This window comes from Ochotona princeps, chromosome 19 (assembly GCF_030435755.1).
Source record: "Ochotona princeps isolate mOchPri1 chromosome 19, mOchPri1.hap1, whole genome shotgun sequence".
NCBI classification, from domain to species: domain Eukaryota; kingdom Metazoa; phylum Chordata; class Mammalia; order Lagomorpha; family Ochotonidae; genus Ochotona; species Ochotona princeps.
In genome coordinates, this window is record NC_080850.1 from 35,215,860 (window position 1) to 35,232,217 (window position 16,358).

The 16,358-nt window shown below is 40.0% G+C and overlaps 1 protein-coding gene across 3 annotated transcripts in view; it reads right to left on the bottom strand.

Moving 5' to 3' along the window:
• The window catches only part of SEC24A (SEC24 homolog A, COPII coat complex component), a 69,553-nt gene that overhangs the window by 27,817 nt on the left and 25,378 nt on the right, over positions 1 to 16,358 (bottom strand). Inside the window, exons 5-13 of one of the 3 annotated variants that reach the window (XM_058677287.1) lie at positions 15,849 to 16,009; positions 15,438 to 15,610; positions 13,946 to 14,048; positions 11,653 to 11,779; positions 8,753 to 8,862; positions 7,365 to 7,477; positions 5,057 to 5,175; positions 1,000 to 1,055; positions 27 to 648 (exon numbers count right to left, since the gene is read on the bottom strand). In XM_058677287.1, coding sequence (XP_058533270.1) covers positions 586 to 648; positions 1,000 to 1,055; positions 5,057 to 5,175; positions 7,365 to 7,477; positions 8,753 to 8,862; positions 11,653 to 11,779; positions 13,946 to 14,048; positions 15,438 to 15,610; positions 15,849 to 16,009 — 1,025 coding nt within the window. In that variant the 3' untranslated portion in view covers positions 27 to 585. Of the gene's footprint in view, positions 1 to 26; positions 649 to 999; positions 1,056 to 5,056; positions 5,176 to 7,364; positions 7,478 to 8,752; positions 8,863 to 11,652; positions 11,780 to 13,945; positions 14,049 to 15,437; positions 15,611 to 15,848; positions 16,010 to 16,358 lie in introns of those variants that run through there. The other 2 variants (XM_058677286.1, XM_004586414.4) reach the window with 2 other exon arrangements.

Consider the following 16,358-nt stretch of genomic DNA (forward strand, 5'->3'; position numbering starts at 1 on the left):
CAAAGTGAAAAAAGGAAGAATGTTATCAATTTTCTCCGCAATATCTCCACATTTAATACGACAGACAAGACAATGAGTCACGGTGATGGTCAGAGGACCTACAAGCACTACAATAAACAATGAAGTAGGTCAAATGACGAGACAGCCATTTTAGGTGAACATTATAAATTGGCAAGCAAGACAAACCAAAATTGGGGCCTTACATGCAATAGTCCAGCAAGACCTTAGGTTTAAAATGTATCCGAAAGAACTATCACAGTTTATAGATTTGCTCTACATTAATGCCATTAAAGATGGCCTCCATTACCTCTAACACTTCCTTGTTGTACAATCTAAGATAACAAATAACTTTGCCAGCTAGTAATATCACTACACAAGAAAAACAAAATCAAAATCTACCTATTCAGGTTAGGATGTACAAATAAAGTTAATGGGGAAGAAAGTATTTCGCACTATGGCACAGTCATCATTGTCAACAGCAGAGACCATAGACTTGGCTAGTTAAAATGTTACCCTATGGCATGTATGCATGTACAGGGTAGACAACATCCCCCTTCAGACACGTTCTGTTCACCTCTCACTGTATTATGTCATGGCAATTTCCAGGCAGGTAATAACAGTTTCTTCTGAACTGACCCCAATGACACTCTGTGAATCAGAAAAGCAAAGGGCACTGAAAGCAGCCTAGCTAATGTGCTTCTACGCTGTGACCAGAAGCTTTCGCTTAGCAACCCTCCCAGACTCCCAGACGGCCGCCAAGGCAGGCTTCCTGCAGTACACCTGCTTTATGGAATACTCTTATCTTCTATCCTTAGACTTGCAAAAGGTCAGCACAGGGTTGAACTCAAGAGTTGTTCAGCTAACACACTTTAAGATCAAATACAAAGTATGAATGGATCTTAGAAACATTACAGGAAGAAGCAAACTTTTATCTAAACTTCATTTCAAAACTATATAAACATTTCAGTTAAACACGTCCAGTATAGCAATGTGCCTTACCTCTTTACTTTCATTTAAATTAACTAGCAAGTTCTCTGGCATAGGTATGAAAACATCTGAAAGAACAAATAATATTTTTTAAAATTCCAATTGTAAAAGATCTAAATCTAAAATGATGATACAACCAATCAAGTCAGTGAAAAGCCACCTCCCCCTCCACTATGAATACACTCTACACATGCCGTCCTAAGAGCCATAGAAGGAACACTGCGTGAGGTTCATCACAACTTGTCTTTTTCTGGAAAGGGTGCTCAATTCAGAGATACTGATCTGCAAACTCTAAGATTTTATGCATTCACTTTGCCTCATAGGTTAAAGATGACAACTAGGACTCCTGTTTTAGCTTCTTTTTTTCCTTTTTGAATGGAAGTATTTGCAAACTAGCCAGAGACACAATGTTGTCACTGCAAAAAAGAAAAAAAAGAAAAAAAAAAAAAAGGAATCCTCTATCTTTAAAAAGAAGTAATACAGCTTCAGCATTAGCTGTTATCCCAAAAACTCACCCTTATTCACAAAGGAGAGCCACACCAGTGCCTCTACACATGGGATGAGACAATCGGGTGTGTCAGCAGGTATTCCAACTGACCTCCTCATATGGGACTCTCAGAATCCATATTCATTCATATTTAGCAGTTAGAAGGATTTATACTTATTTAGGATTTAGGAAGATGATTAAAAAGTAACTTTCCATATAAAAGATGTAAAAATAATATCAACAAATAATTTGAAACATGAAATGTTTATCTCAGCTACCATATAAAAATCTCCAATTTAGGGCCCGGCGGCGTGGCCTAGTGGCTAAAGTCCTCCCCTTGAAAGCCCCGGGATCCCATATGGGCGCCGGTTCTAATCCCGGCAGCTCCACTTCCCATCCAGCTCCCTGCTTGTGGCCTGGGAAAGCAGTCGAGGACGGCCCAAGGCATTGGGACACTGCACCCGTGTGGGAGACCCGGAAGAGGTTCCAGGTTCCCGGCATCGGATCGGCGCAGCACCGGCCCGTTGCGGCTCACTTGGGGAGTGAATCATCGGACAGAAGATCTTCCTCTCTGTCTCTCCTCCTCTCTGTATATCTGGCTGTAATAAAAAATGAATAAATCTTTAAAAAAAAAAAAATCTCCAATTTATTCCTTTAGGTTCCTTTCCTTTTTTCCTTCTATAAAGAACTTTATTACAGCGGTGGTATAAAAACATAATTTACATACTGTCAATTTGATGACTATAAAGACTACAGTTAAATACTTTTTTAAAAAGTCATTTTATTTAAAGCTGTTGATTAACATTTAATACTTTGAGGGCTGGCATTGTGGTGCCAGCTGTGATTCAACTGTGACAATGTGCCTGGGAAAGCAACAGGAAATGGTCCAAGAGTTTGAGCCACTGTTACCCATATGTGAGATCAGAGGAAACTCCAGGCTCTTGGCTTTAGCCTGCTTTATACCTGGCTACTGCAGCCATTTTGGGGTGGACCAGCAAATGAAGAACTTTCCCTGTACCTCTGCTTTTCAAAAACAAATTTAGTAATGCACAATTTTATTACATACATTGCAGCACTTCAGCATATATAGCTGTTATTTTTTTAAGATTTAATTATTTTTATTAGAAAGGCAGGTTTACAGAGAAAAGGAGAGACACAGAGAAAGACGTAACATCTGCTAGATCACTTCCCCCAAGTAGCTGCAATGGACAAAACTGAGCCTATCCAAAGCAGGAAACAGGAGCTTCTTCTGGGTCTTCCACATTGAGTGCAGGATTTTGAGACTTTGGGCTGTCCTCGACTGCTTTCCCAGGCCACAAGCAGAAGAGGTGAAAGGGAAGTACAGTAACTGGGACACAAACCGGTGCCCATATGAATCCCAGTAGTTGTGAGGCGAGGCATGGATTTAGCTGCTAGGCTATTGCACCAGGTCCAGTTCAGTTATTTCTAACGTATTCATAGAGTTGTACACTCATTGTCACAATCCAATACCCATCCTTATCAGTCATTATCTCAAAAAAATTTAAAAAGGCCCTTTGGAGCTGGCACTGTGGCACAACACGTTAAGTTGCTAATTGTAACAGCAGCATTCCTTGTTGTAATAATGGTTCAAGCACTGGCGACTCTGCTTCCAATCCAGCTTCCCACTAAAGCATCGGAGAAAGCAGAGAGGCATTACTCAAGTACTCAAGGTCGTACTCCCAGGGAGATCCATGGGGCTTCTGGCCCCTAAATTCAATTTGGCCCCACACTGGTCATTCTATTTGGAAAGTGAACAGCAGATTGAAGATCATTCTTCTTCTTTTTTTTTTTTTTTTTAATTTCTTTATTTTTACAACAAAGTCAGATATACAGAGAGGAGGAGAGACAGAAAGGAAGATCTTCCGTCCAACGATTCACTCCCCAAGTGAGTGTAACAGCCAGTGCTTTGCCGACCCAGAGCCAGGAGCCAAAAACTTTCTACAGGTCTCCTACTCGGTTGCAGGGTCCCAAAGCCCTGGACCGTCCTCCACTGCTTTCCCAGGCCACAAGCAGGGAGCTGCATGGGAAGTGGAGATGCCGGGACTAGAACTGGCGCCCATATGGGATCCCAGCATGTTCAAGGCAAGGACTTTAGCTGCTAGGTCACTGTGCCGGGAACCCCCCCTTTTTTTTTAATTGCGAAGTTAAATATACAGAGAGGAGGACAGACAGAGAGCAAGATGTTCCATCTGTTGATTCACTCTCCAAGCGGCCGCAATGGCCACAGCTGCACTGATCTATCCGAAGCCAGAAGCCCGAAGCCTCTTCCAGGTCTCCCACACGGGTGGAGGGTCCAAAGACTTAGGGCTGTCCTTCACTGCTTTCCCAGGCCACAAACAGAAAGCTGGATAGGAAGCAGGGCCACCAGGACATGAACTGGTGCCCATATGGGATCCCAGTGCATGCAATGCAAAGACTTTAGCCATTAGGCTACTGTGCCAGACCTACTTACTCATATTTTAAATGTATTTGTTGTTGTTATTGTTGGCTTACCGGAGTTCTTTATATATATTGTGGATAGTTTACCCCACTCAGTAGACTATCCTTTCACTGTCTGGATGATATTCTTTTACATACAGAAGTTTTTAATACTGATAATATCCAATTATTTATTTTCCTCTTTTGACGCCTATGCTTTAGTCTCATATCTCAAGTAATGAATGCCAAATTCAATGTCACAAAAATTTCCTTCTGTTTTATACTTTTAGTATTTTAGTTCAGGCTTTTGATTCACTCTGAATTAACTTTCTATGCTATATGGTAAGGCACCAACTTCACTATTTTTCATATTTCAATTTCCTACAACCATTTGTTAAAAATTGCCTTTTCTGGCCCTGGCACTACAGGTCAGTGGCCAAACTCCTCACTCTCCATGTGCTAGGAACCCATCTGGGGGCAGTTTTTATTCTAGCTGCTCCACTTCCCTTCCAGGTCCCTGCTTGTGGCCTGGGAAAGCAGCCAAGGACAACCTAAAGCCTTGGGACCCTGTGCCCAAGTAGGAGACCCAGAGAAGCTACTGGTTCCTGGATTCAGATCGGCTCAGCACCTGCCACTGCAGTCACTTGAGGAGTGAACCAGTGAATGGAAGATCTTTGTTTCTGTATCTTCTTCTCTCTGTAAATCTGTCTTTCCAATAAAAATAAGTAAACATTAAAAAAAATCTTTTACCCCACTGGATGGTCTTGGCACCCTTGTCACGTATGAATAGATCATATATGTTAAGGTCTGTATCTGAGTTTTCTATGCTATTTCTTAGGGCAATGTCTGTCTGCAAGTACTTTTGGAAGGAATAGAAAGAAGACAAAAAGAAACCTAACTTAATGTCAATTACTTCTGTTACCTTGTTTAGAATTCACTCTACTTACAGTGTATTATTTCCTCTTATTATAAAGAGATAGAACTCTTACAACACCAACAATTTCATGATGATTTTATATCCAAGATTTTCTTTGATAAAACAGAATCATTCCAAACACTCCTAACCTCTTCAACAAGTCTGAATTATCTCTAAAACTGAACATCTCTAAGGCAGTTTAATACATGTAATTGCATAACATATACCTTCAATATCTGAGACTATTAGCATCTGCGGCTGGGAGAGACCTTCTTGAAGACTATAGAAATGGATTGTACTGTCAAATGTTATGAAGCCAATTTTTGTTCTAGTGTTGCCAGGAAGCCTAAAAATAAATTCAGAAGATTATTTTATCAAGTTTTTCCATAGTCATACTCTCATAAGATAGCTGCTAAGTATTAGATGCAAATATCTAATTTGGTATTATGAATATTGACCCATGGTAATCAAGTGTTTACATCACCCAATATTTAACTACCATGAAAAATGTATCTAATTCAAAGGAAAACTCTACCCATTAGCCAGAAGAATAAATTAAGAGCAAAATAGCCTTAGAAACTATATATAATTATGTACGAAGCAGTATACAAAAATAGTAGTAAGTATACATAAAATCATGCAGATGTTTTCAAGTTATTTTACTAAAAATGATTCAAAAAATTGCCAATGTAGAACTCTAAAATGTTAGATAAAAAAGTCTTGCCTATATCTCATATTCTTTACTGTATTTATTTAAGAATAAAAGTGTCTGGTTTGAAGATCTCATGGGGCCAGGGTTGTAATTAATTATGTCAAGCTGAAGCTCACTCCTTATTGGAACATTGGTTTGAGTCCTAGCTCCTTCACTTATCATCCAGCTTCCTGCTAAGGTGCATGGGAAGGCAGCTGAAGATGGCCCAAGTGCATGGGTTCTCCGCCATCCATGTGAGAAACAGAAAGGAGATCTTGTCTTCTGGCTTTAGATTGGCCCAGATGCTGACACAGAGGCCATTCAGGGAGTGAACAGCAGATAGAAGATAGCTCTCTCTCTGTTACTCTCTCTGTCCCTGTCACTTAACCTTTCAAATAAATAAATAAACCAATTAAAAAAAGAAAAACACTGGCAATAACACACTTTCACCAAGGTGAGGGAGTTAACTTTTCTCGTGATGAGATTTGGTATTTCACAGTCCTCCATACCACACAGGCACATTACACTTTCATCATTCACCACAATGAAAGGATGCACTAGCTTTGATGGATTACATTAAGTATTTAGGGATTAGTTTAGCCACCACCTGAAAAGCCAATATTACATGAGTGCCAGTTCAATTCCTGGCTGCCCCACTTATAACCCAGGTTACTACTAATGCGTCTAGGCAGGCAGCATAGGATGGCCCAAGTAATGGCTCCTGATCATCAATGTGGGAGATCCACATGGAGTCCTGGGCTCTTGCCTTTGATCTGACACAGCCCTAAGTGGCCATTTGGGGAGTGAACCAGAAGATGAAAATATTCTCTCTCTCATTTGCTTCATTGGAGGAGCCACCAGGGAGAGAGCTCCCATTTGCTGATTTACTGCTCCAATGTTTTTCCTGGGGGCCAAGAGCCAGGAACTCTTAAATAGGTGTCAGGAATCTAATCACTTCAGCCATCAATGCTAAAATAAGAATGTTGGAATCAGGATCCAAAGCCAGGTATCAAATTGACACAGGCATCTAAATCACATTTTTAGCTACTAAGTGGAATGCTTAGTCCCAAAATAATTACTTTAAGAAACTTGAGAGACTTGATAATAGAATACAATGTATGAATACTGCCTGAATTCTCATTCCAACAAACGTCCTGCAAATAGAAATTGATTTTGAGTCAATTAGCAACAAAAAGGGAACTGATTATTGAACTACAGCATGGAATTAAGGGAACTGACTATTACACTATAGTATGGAATTATTGCTATTGGCTTAGTGTGATAGTAGTATAAAAGGTTAAATTACCCCTGAAGGCCTCTGGTTCAAGTTCCCTGCTGATGAGCCCGGGAAAGTAAAAGGCGCCCTTGCTTTGGATCCTGCCACTTACAGGGGAGACCTGGAGGGGGTTTCCAGCTCCTGGCTTCAGTCTACCTAGTCACAGCTATCACGCCTGGTGAGCGAACCAGCCGGTGACAGATCCTTTTTTTATACTTTTACCTTTCAAAAAATAACTTTAAAAAAATAATCTTGAAATATTTACAGATTAAGAACTACACGCCTGCTGAGGTCTGTGCTTTTTATACTCAAAGGCAAAATGAACTGTGTGAGTCCAGAGGAAGCTAAGCATGATGCTGAAAACGCTGACCTTAGAGGAGATGTATAAGGACGTTACTCTTCCTAGTTACTAAAGGTTCAAGAATAAGAATTCACTGTGTAGCCAAAGTTAACAATAGATTTTCATGATATATTAGACCATAATTACATAGATTTTTTTTCAGTTTCAAAAACTACTTACTTTTTTTGCAAGCATAGTTTCAAATTTAAATCAAACTGAAACACTTACAAGTCCAGATTATCTAACAGACTCTGGCAAACTGAATTCAAGTATCCAGTCTCAACTGCATTATGAGATACATCAAATACAAAAAGGTACACCGGAGGCTGAGGTGGCCGCAGCTGAAGGAAAAAGGAAAAAAGAAAATTTTGTTAAATACATGTAATAGGAATTAATTTCAACTTATCATTTGTGGGAACAACATGCAGAACAATGAAAGAAACACCGTTTATAGACGGCAAAGAAATTCTAACAGGTAAATCTATACTTCAGAAAGCACACACAAAACACTTATTTTGGAAGATCACATAATGCATGGATTTCAAAACAATTTTTGCACCCAATAAACTCATCTTTTAATACTACTAGTTTCTGTGAACTCTTTGCAGTATTCCTGCACTGTTGAAAGCTTTATCCTTAAAAAAAAAAATGAGATTGTGAGTTGCCTGTTCCACAGTTGAGAAGAATATCTTCCCAAGGACAGGAAGGGAAGGAAGGCTGATTAGAAGAGCTTCTGACACGGTGCATGACCTCAGCCGGAAACTCTGCAGGCAGTTGCTCAGCGCCCTGGCTCCTCCGGTGAAGGAGAGACAGCCGACCGTGGCCCAGCCCCTCTCCCTAGGCCACCTAATTAAATTAATAAATAATTAAATAAATAAATGAGAAGAGCCTCTGATAACATCAGAAACATCATTTCTGAAGCTGGATAATGCTAACAAAAGATTTTACTTTACGATTATTTGGTGAACCTATGTTTTGTTTTGTTTTGTTTTTGAAACTGTATTTTTTTTACATGTGTGTTTTATTTTTTTATAATTTGGGGAAATTATAGTTGTAAATGTGACAAATGAAATAAGCCCTACCTGGTTATTTAATCAACACATTTCAGCCAATTCCCATTGAGAGAGAAAAAAACAAAAACAAAAACAAAACTCAGACTCAGTTTCTCCTGTTATCAATGCAAACTGAGCACTTCTGTGACAGCAACAGGTGTTGAAATTTCTTTACACCCGCAGGCAAGTGACCAGTCCCACTGCTGCCACCAGCAGTGTCCTCTGATTCACCCTGCTCTAACACTGTCTGGAATTAGCATCAGACTGCAGACGCTGATTAAGCAAATCATTCATTATTCTTGATAGAGACAAAATGGACATGACTAAAATACAATCATATTACTACACTGCAAAATGCGGGAGACACACAGGAAACCCAGGTAGAACTTTAAATCCTTTTACTTTTCATATACACTCGTAAAGTATAATTAACTGCATTTACAATAAACAAGCATTAAAATCTTATAAATTTTTAAAAAATCAAAGTTTATTATAGGATGAGTATACTGTTTTCCTTAAACTTAGTATCATGACATTAGCTTGTAAAAAGCTGTGAAGACTAACCATGTATTCTGAAGGAGCCATAAACTCAATAGTAGCATTCTGAACTTCAGGTCTTCTATGAGGTTCTCCATAAACTCTGGTCAAAGGATTGTACATGAATTCTTCTGGAACTACAAAATGAAAGGATTTCATATGTCTTAACATTTCATCATTTTCTTAATTAAGGAGTTCACAATTTGATATAGGCTCAACCCTTAAGGGTAAAAGTGATTTTCTCATTGAAGTTCCATTCACATTCCCCAACTGCTGATTTTTTAAAAAATATATTTGTTGGGGCCTGGCGGCGTGGCCTAGCGATGAACGCGCCAGGATCCCATATGGGCGCCGGTTCTAATCCCGACAGCTACACTTCCCATCCAGCTCCCTGCTTGTGGCCTGGGAAAGCAGTTGAGGACGGCCCAATGCATTGGGACCCTGCACCCGTGTGGGAGACCCAGAAGAGTTCCTGGCTCCTGGCTTCGGATCGGCGTAGCACCAGCCGTTGCGGCTCACATGGGGAGTGAATCATTGGACAGCAGATCTTCCTCTCTGTCTCTCCTTCTCTCTGTATATCTGACTTTATAATAAAAATAAAATAAATCTCTAAAAAAGAAACCAAAACACACACAAAAAAAATTGTTTATTTTTTATTGAAAATCACAATTACAGACAGTAGGAGCGACAGAGAAAAGGATCTTCTGTCCGCTATTCACTCCCTAAGTGGCTACAACAGCCAGAGCTGAAGCGAAAAGCTTCCTCCGGATCTCCCACATAGGTGCAGGGTCCCAACGCTTTGGGCCATCCTCTACTGCTTTCCCAGGCCACAAGGAGGAAGCTGAAAAGGAACTGAAATAGCTGGAATACGAACCAGTGCCCCAATGAGATCCCACCGTGTGCAAGGTGAGGACTTTAGCCACTAGGCTACTGCACTGGGACTCACATTCCCCATATACTAAAGGGTACTACAAATATCTGGCTACTACAACCATAATTATTGTGATTTGTCTTTTCCAATTTCCAAATACCCTTTTTGCATTAATTCTTATTAAAGCTGTATTTCAAAAAACAGCTTAAACTGTGGTGAAAAACTCTTTAGCCAAAGACATTAAAACTGGACATAGTAAATGTACGGGATTTGGCTGGATCTACAAAGCTCTGAAGATTTCAGTTTATGGTTTAGTGAATGTCATTATTTAATGAGACATTTATGGAAATCCACTGTCTCACCACATACAATCTACCAGTGCTCAAGGAGTATTTCCCAAATCATTACCACACTTCTAGTCCTTATTTATCATTTGAAACTTATTCAAATGTCTGCACACTCTAAAACATAAACTGTAATTCATGAAATGGGCTGAACTACATATGAAAGGAAGCCCAACCTTAATTCAATTACATTTCTTATACCGAAGTACACACACATAAGACTTCTGAGGTACTAAATAGCATATTTATACATTTCCTGAATTTAATCAGAATTAAAGAACAGTTTAATCCTAGCCTCAATTTTCTCTACTCTTAAAAAAACAAACATACAAACAAGGCTTTTAAAAAGATCTATTTATTTTCATTAGAAAGATTTACAGAGAGGAGAGACAGAGAAAAACCTTCTATCCATTGGTACACTCCCTAAACGGCTGCAATGGTCAGAGCTGAGCCAATCTGAAGCCAGGAGGCAGAAGCCTCTAATGGGTCTCCCATATGGGTGCAGGGTCTCAAGGACTTGGGTCATCCTGCACTACTTTTCCAGTCCACAAGCAGAGAGCTGGGTGGAAAGTGAAACAGCCAAGACATGAACCAGCGCCCAAATGGGATCCTGGCATTTGAAGATGGAGAATTAGCTAAGCCACCGTGCTTCCCAAGATATGTTTTGAAAAATGTCCTTTGGGGGCCAGTGTACTAGTCCACCATGCTAATCCTCTGCCTGCTAACACCCACATCCCATATGGGCACTGGTTCTAGTCCTGGCTGCTTCACTTCCAATCCTGCTACCTGCCTATGGCCTGGAAAAGCAGCAGAGGATATCCCAACTCCTTGAGCCTCTGCACCCATGTGGGAGACCCAAAAGAAGCTCTTAGTTTCTCACTTCAGATGGGCTCAGCTCCAGCTGTTGCAGCCAACTGGGGGGTGAAACAGTGGCTGGAAGACTTACCTCTCTGTCTCTGTCTGTTAACACACCTTCTAAATAAAAATAAATCTTTAAAAACATCTCATGTCCACCTTCCAACTCCTGATGGAATCTCCTTCCTACCAGTCACTTAGTTTTTAAAGTAAATATTGGCATATTACTTTCTTTACAAATGCTGTCAGTATATTGCGGATTATATAGGATTCCTCAAAAGTAAACAGAGAAATAGTCTCTGAGATTCTTTCCTCAATTGCTTACAAAAATACATTCAACTAACATTTTAGCAACAGCCACCTCCCTTCCGTAGCAGTGAATCAACTGAGCAGTTATTCCATGGACTTGGGCCCCTGTACCCACAGAAGAGACTCAGAAAAGCTAATGGCTCCAGCCTTGCCAAGCCCAATGGAGGTGGCCATGAATAAATCTGCAGATGGCAGATCTCTCTGTTTCTCTCTGTCTCTCTGTAACTGAGCTTTTTTATTAAAAATAAATAAATCTTTAAATAAACAAATATTACTGAGTTAAATAATATCATCAAATTTACTACATAATAAAATAAATGTAAAAAGTGGCATCAGCATAGATCAAATTTTTTTCATTTTAACATATACAATTATTTATTTAAAATAAAAAGCACAGTAAAAAGTTCACAGCTGTTTTTTCAGTGAAAGAATTGACTACAGGTAAATGAGAAGGCCTGTTTCTTGTTTTTCCTTTTCAAATATCAGATTTGTTATCCAATATCCCCACAATAGAAGTAGAAATTACAAGATGTTTCAAAAAGGCATACCATCATTGACTCGGTAACATAAGTTACACTTCCACCTCCTGTGATCCAGAAAGCTGACAAATGGGTTGATGTATGTCCTGCACGAACGGCATCTCACAATTGTACTGGAGGTAACCACAGGCAACTGCTACAAAAAGAACAAAAATTTTACATGCAATAGTAATCCACATTTTTAAATAATTACTGACTTATTATAATTTTATGGAGAAAAAAAAGTAAAACCACTAGAGTAAAAGATGTATCCAAACAAGAAAAAAATGGGTCCCCAAGGCCAGCATGATGGTGCAGTGAATAAAGCTGCCACCTGGGGCACTAGTTCAGAACCCCACTGCTCTACTTCCAATCTAGCTCCCTGCTAATGCCTTGGGAAAGAGTAGAAGATGACCCAAGTCCGCGATCCCATCACAACATGGGAGATCCAGAAGAAGCTCTTGGCTCCTGGCTTTGGCCTAACACAGTCAACAGCTGTTGTGGAGTGAACCAGCAGATGGACGATCTCAAACTCTGAATCTCCTTCTTTAATTCTGCCTTTCAAATAAATAAACCCTAAAAAAGCAAACAGGGCCCGGCGCAGCAGTCTAGTGGCTGAAGTCCTCGCCTTGCATGCAACGGGATCCCATATGGGTCACCGGTTCTAATCCTGGCAACCCCACTTCCCATCCAGCTCCCTGCTTGTGGCCTGGGAAAATAGTCAGGAAGCCCCAAGGCCTTGGGACCCTTCACACACATGGGAGACTCAGAAGAGGTTCCTGACTCCTGGCTCCGGACTGGCTCATCTACAGCTGTTGTGGCCACTTAGGAAGTGAGTCAGCGAATGGAAGATCTTCCTCTCTGTCTCTCTTCCCCTCTGTATATCTGCCTTTCCAATAAAAATAAATAAAACTTTAAAAAAAAAAAAAAAGCAACTGTATCCAAAATGCATGGATTTTAAACTCTGCAGTCTTTATACAGGAACATTCTCATTAACAAATTCCTTTTTCAGTGTTCAGCATGAAGGCACAGTGGATAAATCCTGGCCTTGTACCTGCCGGCATCCCATATGGGCGCTGGTTCCTGTGCTCGAATGCTCCACTTCCCATCCAGCTCCCTACTTGTAGCCTGCGAAAGCAGTCGAGGATAGCTCAAAGCCTTGGGACCCTACACCCGTGAGGGAGACCCAGGAAAGGCTCCTGGCTCCTGGCTTTGTATTGGCTTAGCTCCAGCTGTTACAGCTACTTGGGGAGTGAACCAGCAGAGAAAAGATATTTTTCTCCCCTTTTCTCTAAATTTGCCTTTGCAAAAATAAAAATAAATAAATAAATAAATCTTTCTTAAAAATTATTTTTTAAGGAATATTTTTTCATTAAACGCTGCACTCAAAAACAAAATAGAAAACTGACACCGTGGGGAAGGTGAGACACCTACATCCTAGAGTGAACCACTTGAGTCACCCCCTAGAGCCACCCCCCTGCCCCCCTCAGATCTACTTCCTGCTGATGCTCAATGGCAGACAGCACTGCTGGCTCTGACACTTCAGTCCCTGATACCCACATAGTAAACCTGGACTGAGTTCTGGGCTCCCGACTCTGGGCCTGGTCCAGTGCTGCATCCTTCTTTCTCTGCCTTTAAAATAAATACACTTAAAAAAAATTCTAGGGCCCAGCCGCGTGGCCTAGCGGCTAAAAGTCCTCTCCTTGAAAGCCCCGGGATCCCATATGGGAGCAGGGTCTAATCCTGGCAGCTCCACTTCCCATCCAGCTCCCTGCTTGTGGCCTGGGAAAGCAGTCAAGGACGGCCCAAAGCTTTGGGACCCTGCACCCACGTGGGAGACCTGGAAGAGGTTCCTGGTCCCGGCTTCGGATCAGCGCGTACCGGCCCGTTGCGGCTCACTTGGGGAGTAAAACATCGGATGGAAGATCTTCCTCTCTGTCTCTCCTCCTCTCTGTATATCCGGCTTTCCAATAATAATAAAATCTTTAAAAAAAAAATTCTAATTCTAAAAATGAATAGATACATATCACACAGCCAAAAAAATACTAAAAGTAAACTTGTGTGTTATGATGGATGACAAAGGGTAAAGAACTAGGGAAAATACCTTAAAACTTGTTGAAAAAGTACGGTTCACACACCTATGATCTTTGTAGTACCTCTATTCAGTTGAACAGCTACTGGATTTATGTTTTTTTGATCTCATGTTGAAAGTGTGTGGGAATAACATTTTTAGCTCAATTACAAACAAGGAAACCTGAAGATAGCTCAAATAATTTCTGTATTTCCAGCACAAAAGGCATTTCTTGACACCAGAGAAACATACCACTAGGTCCTTGAAAGGATGAAGCAGCAGCCCCAAAGGAAGCTTGGCTTTATTCAGTAAGGCCTGAGTCTGAGGAATACCAGTCAGCGTGCATCGGAACAGCCTGTACCAAAGCAAAACACATGGGTTGGTTGCCACTGGGGTTATTTTTGAATGTAAACAAACTTTTTAATTGAAAAAAAAAACACACATTTGATATCTGACCAATTACAAATGAAATATTCCAACAGGCCCTCTCAAATATTAAGTCCTAGATTGTTTAAGTCCTACTGAGAAAAACTGAGCAGACATTTATCCCCACATTGTATCTTTAACAAAATATCATTTCTCTTGGACTGTATGTAAGACTAGACTACTAGTCTACTAGATTAATAGATGGCTGGGTTTCTTGATATAGGTCTAAATTTCGTGACTCAATTTGCAAATGCAAAGCCTATTATTTAAAGGCTTAGTTTCGCTGAAGATTTTTAAAAACACTTTAAAATCTTGACCATATTTAAACATTTGCAAACTTTTAGGGAGAAAATACTGCTCTTTGTTATAAAACTAACCTGAAACAAAAACAAAACAAAAATGATAGCAGCCCAAATCCTTGTATTGTTAATTTTTTGAAAATGTATTTATGTATCTCAGATGCAAAGAGAAAGATAGAGTACGCTGGGAATCACTCTTGTTCACTCCCCAAGTGCTCACAATGTTTAGGGGTTTGGAGTCAGAAACCCAATCTAGATCTCTCATGTGGGAACAAGAAACCCCAACAAGTGATCCGTCACTACTGACTGCCCGGCTCTGCACTGGTAGGAAGCTGGGATCAGGATCCAGAGCCTGCAGTCAGGCCAAGGCACTCCACTGCGGCACAGGGCTATGTTCACTACTATGTCTCAATGCCCGTACCTGCACCTTGGATTCTGACGAAAGTGAGTGGATATCGTAATGTCTATGAATCCCACTGCAACTCATAAAAGCAGCAGTAAGTTCAGGAATCACAACATTTTTCTTTCTTTCTTTCTTTTTTTTTTTTTTAAGACTTATCTATTTTATTTCAAAGTCAAAATTACAGAGTGGAATTGAAGCAGAGAGATAAAAAGAAGTAGAGAGAGAGACAGTCAGCGATCTTCCATCTGCTGGAGCCTCATCCATGTCTCCCACATCAAGCACAAGTGCCATTTCCCAGCCATCCATCAGGGAGTTGGATCAGAAGTGGAGCAGCAGGGACTTGAACATTTGTACATACGGGATGCAGCTATCACGGAAGGCAGCTTAGCTCACCGTGACACAAGACCACCCCCAACAACACTATTTCTTAACCTAGAACACTTCCAATCTCAAGTATATAACAGAGTTCTACATTCTGCATTCAAAACATGGTTCATAAGTTAATGCACTTAAATGACTTATTCATTACACCTGTAGCTACAAAAAGGAAAAAAAAACTAGAAAACTTTTGGAACATACACAATATCACATTTAACAAGTGCTATTTGAATCTTACTCTGGGCTACAGTTGAGTTTCTGGATGTCTTCATGCAGATTTGGAATCGGAGGCTGCAAAGGTGTTGAGGGAAGCATGTTTCTTTCTTGAAGAAGATTGACAACTCTTAGACCCTCTGGATGTAGACTTAATCCACTCATACTTGCAGTTAAATGATTAGCACCTAAGGGAGTCTACAGACACAAAACATGAAAGTAACTCTTTTAAATATGTAGAAACTGTTAATTTCCCCTCTAACATAAGTATAATCTAGATTTTGTGGACAATCTCTTGGTTCTGAAGGAAAAGGTTTCATGAAATAATCATAATTAATCTGATTGTACACATGTTTAATATAATGTCCTAAAAGCTTCTCGTGTGTATAGAGTTTAAAACAGAAAACAGGTTCAAAAGGAAAACCGAAAAGCTAACCTGAGTAAAGGCCTGTGGCCCACTGGGATAATTCAAGGAAGAGGGTGGGATTCCAGTTGCATTAGGTGGCGTTGTGTTCTGATAACCAGGTGGTAAGGAGGGATAGGAATATCCAACACTTCGGCTCATTTTAGGATTCTTATTAGTAAGCTGTGGTGTTGCTAGAAAAAAGGTAACTTTTAAGTTCTATTTTACACTACAGAACGCTTTAAATCATTGCATAGCTCCACTAAATAATAGGAATTATAAGTCCAAAATGCTATCTTCATTTACCAATTTTACCAATGACAAAGTATCAGCAATAGCTAAAATCCAGTTTATGTAGACCACAGCTAAAAACATGTAAAAGTAAGTTTCCTACAGCGAATTTAATATTTTGTAATAATTTTCCACTCACACTAAAATTTTAAGTTCAATGAAAATATCCTAAATATTTAACTTAAGGAATTGATCAAATAAATTTAAATATTCCTATTAATACACATACTTCACAGACATATCATATAAATA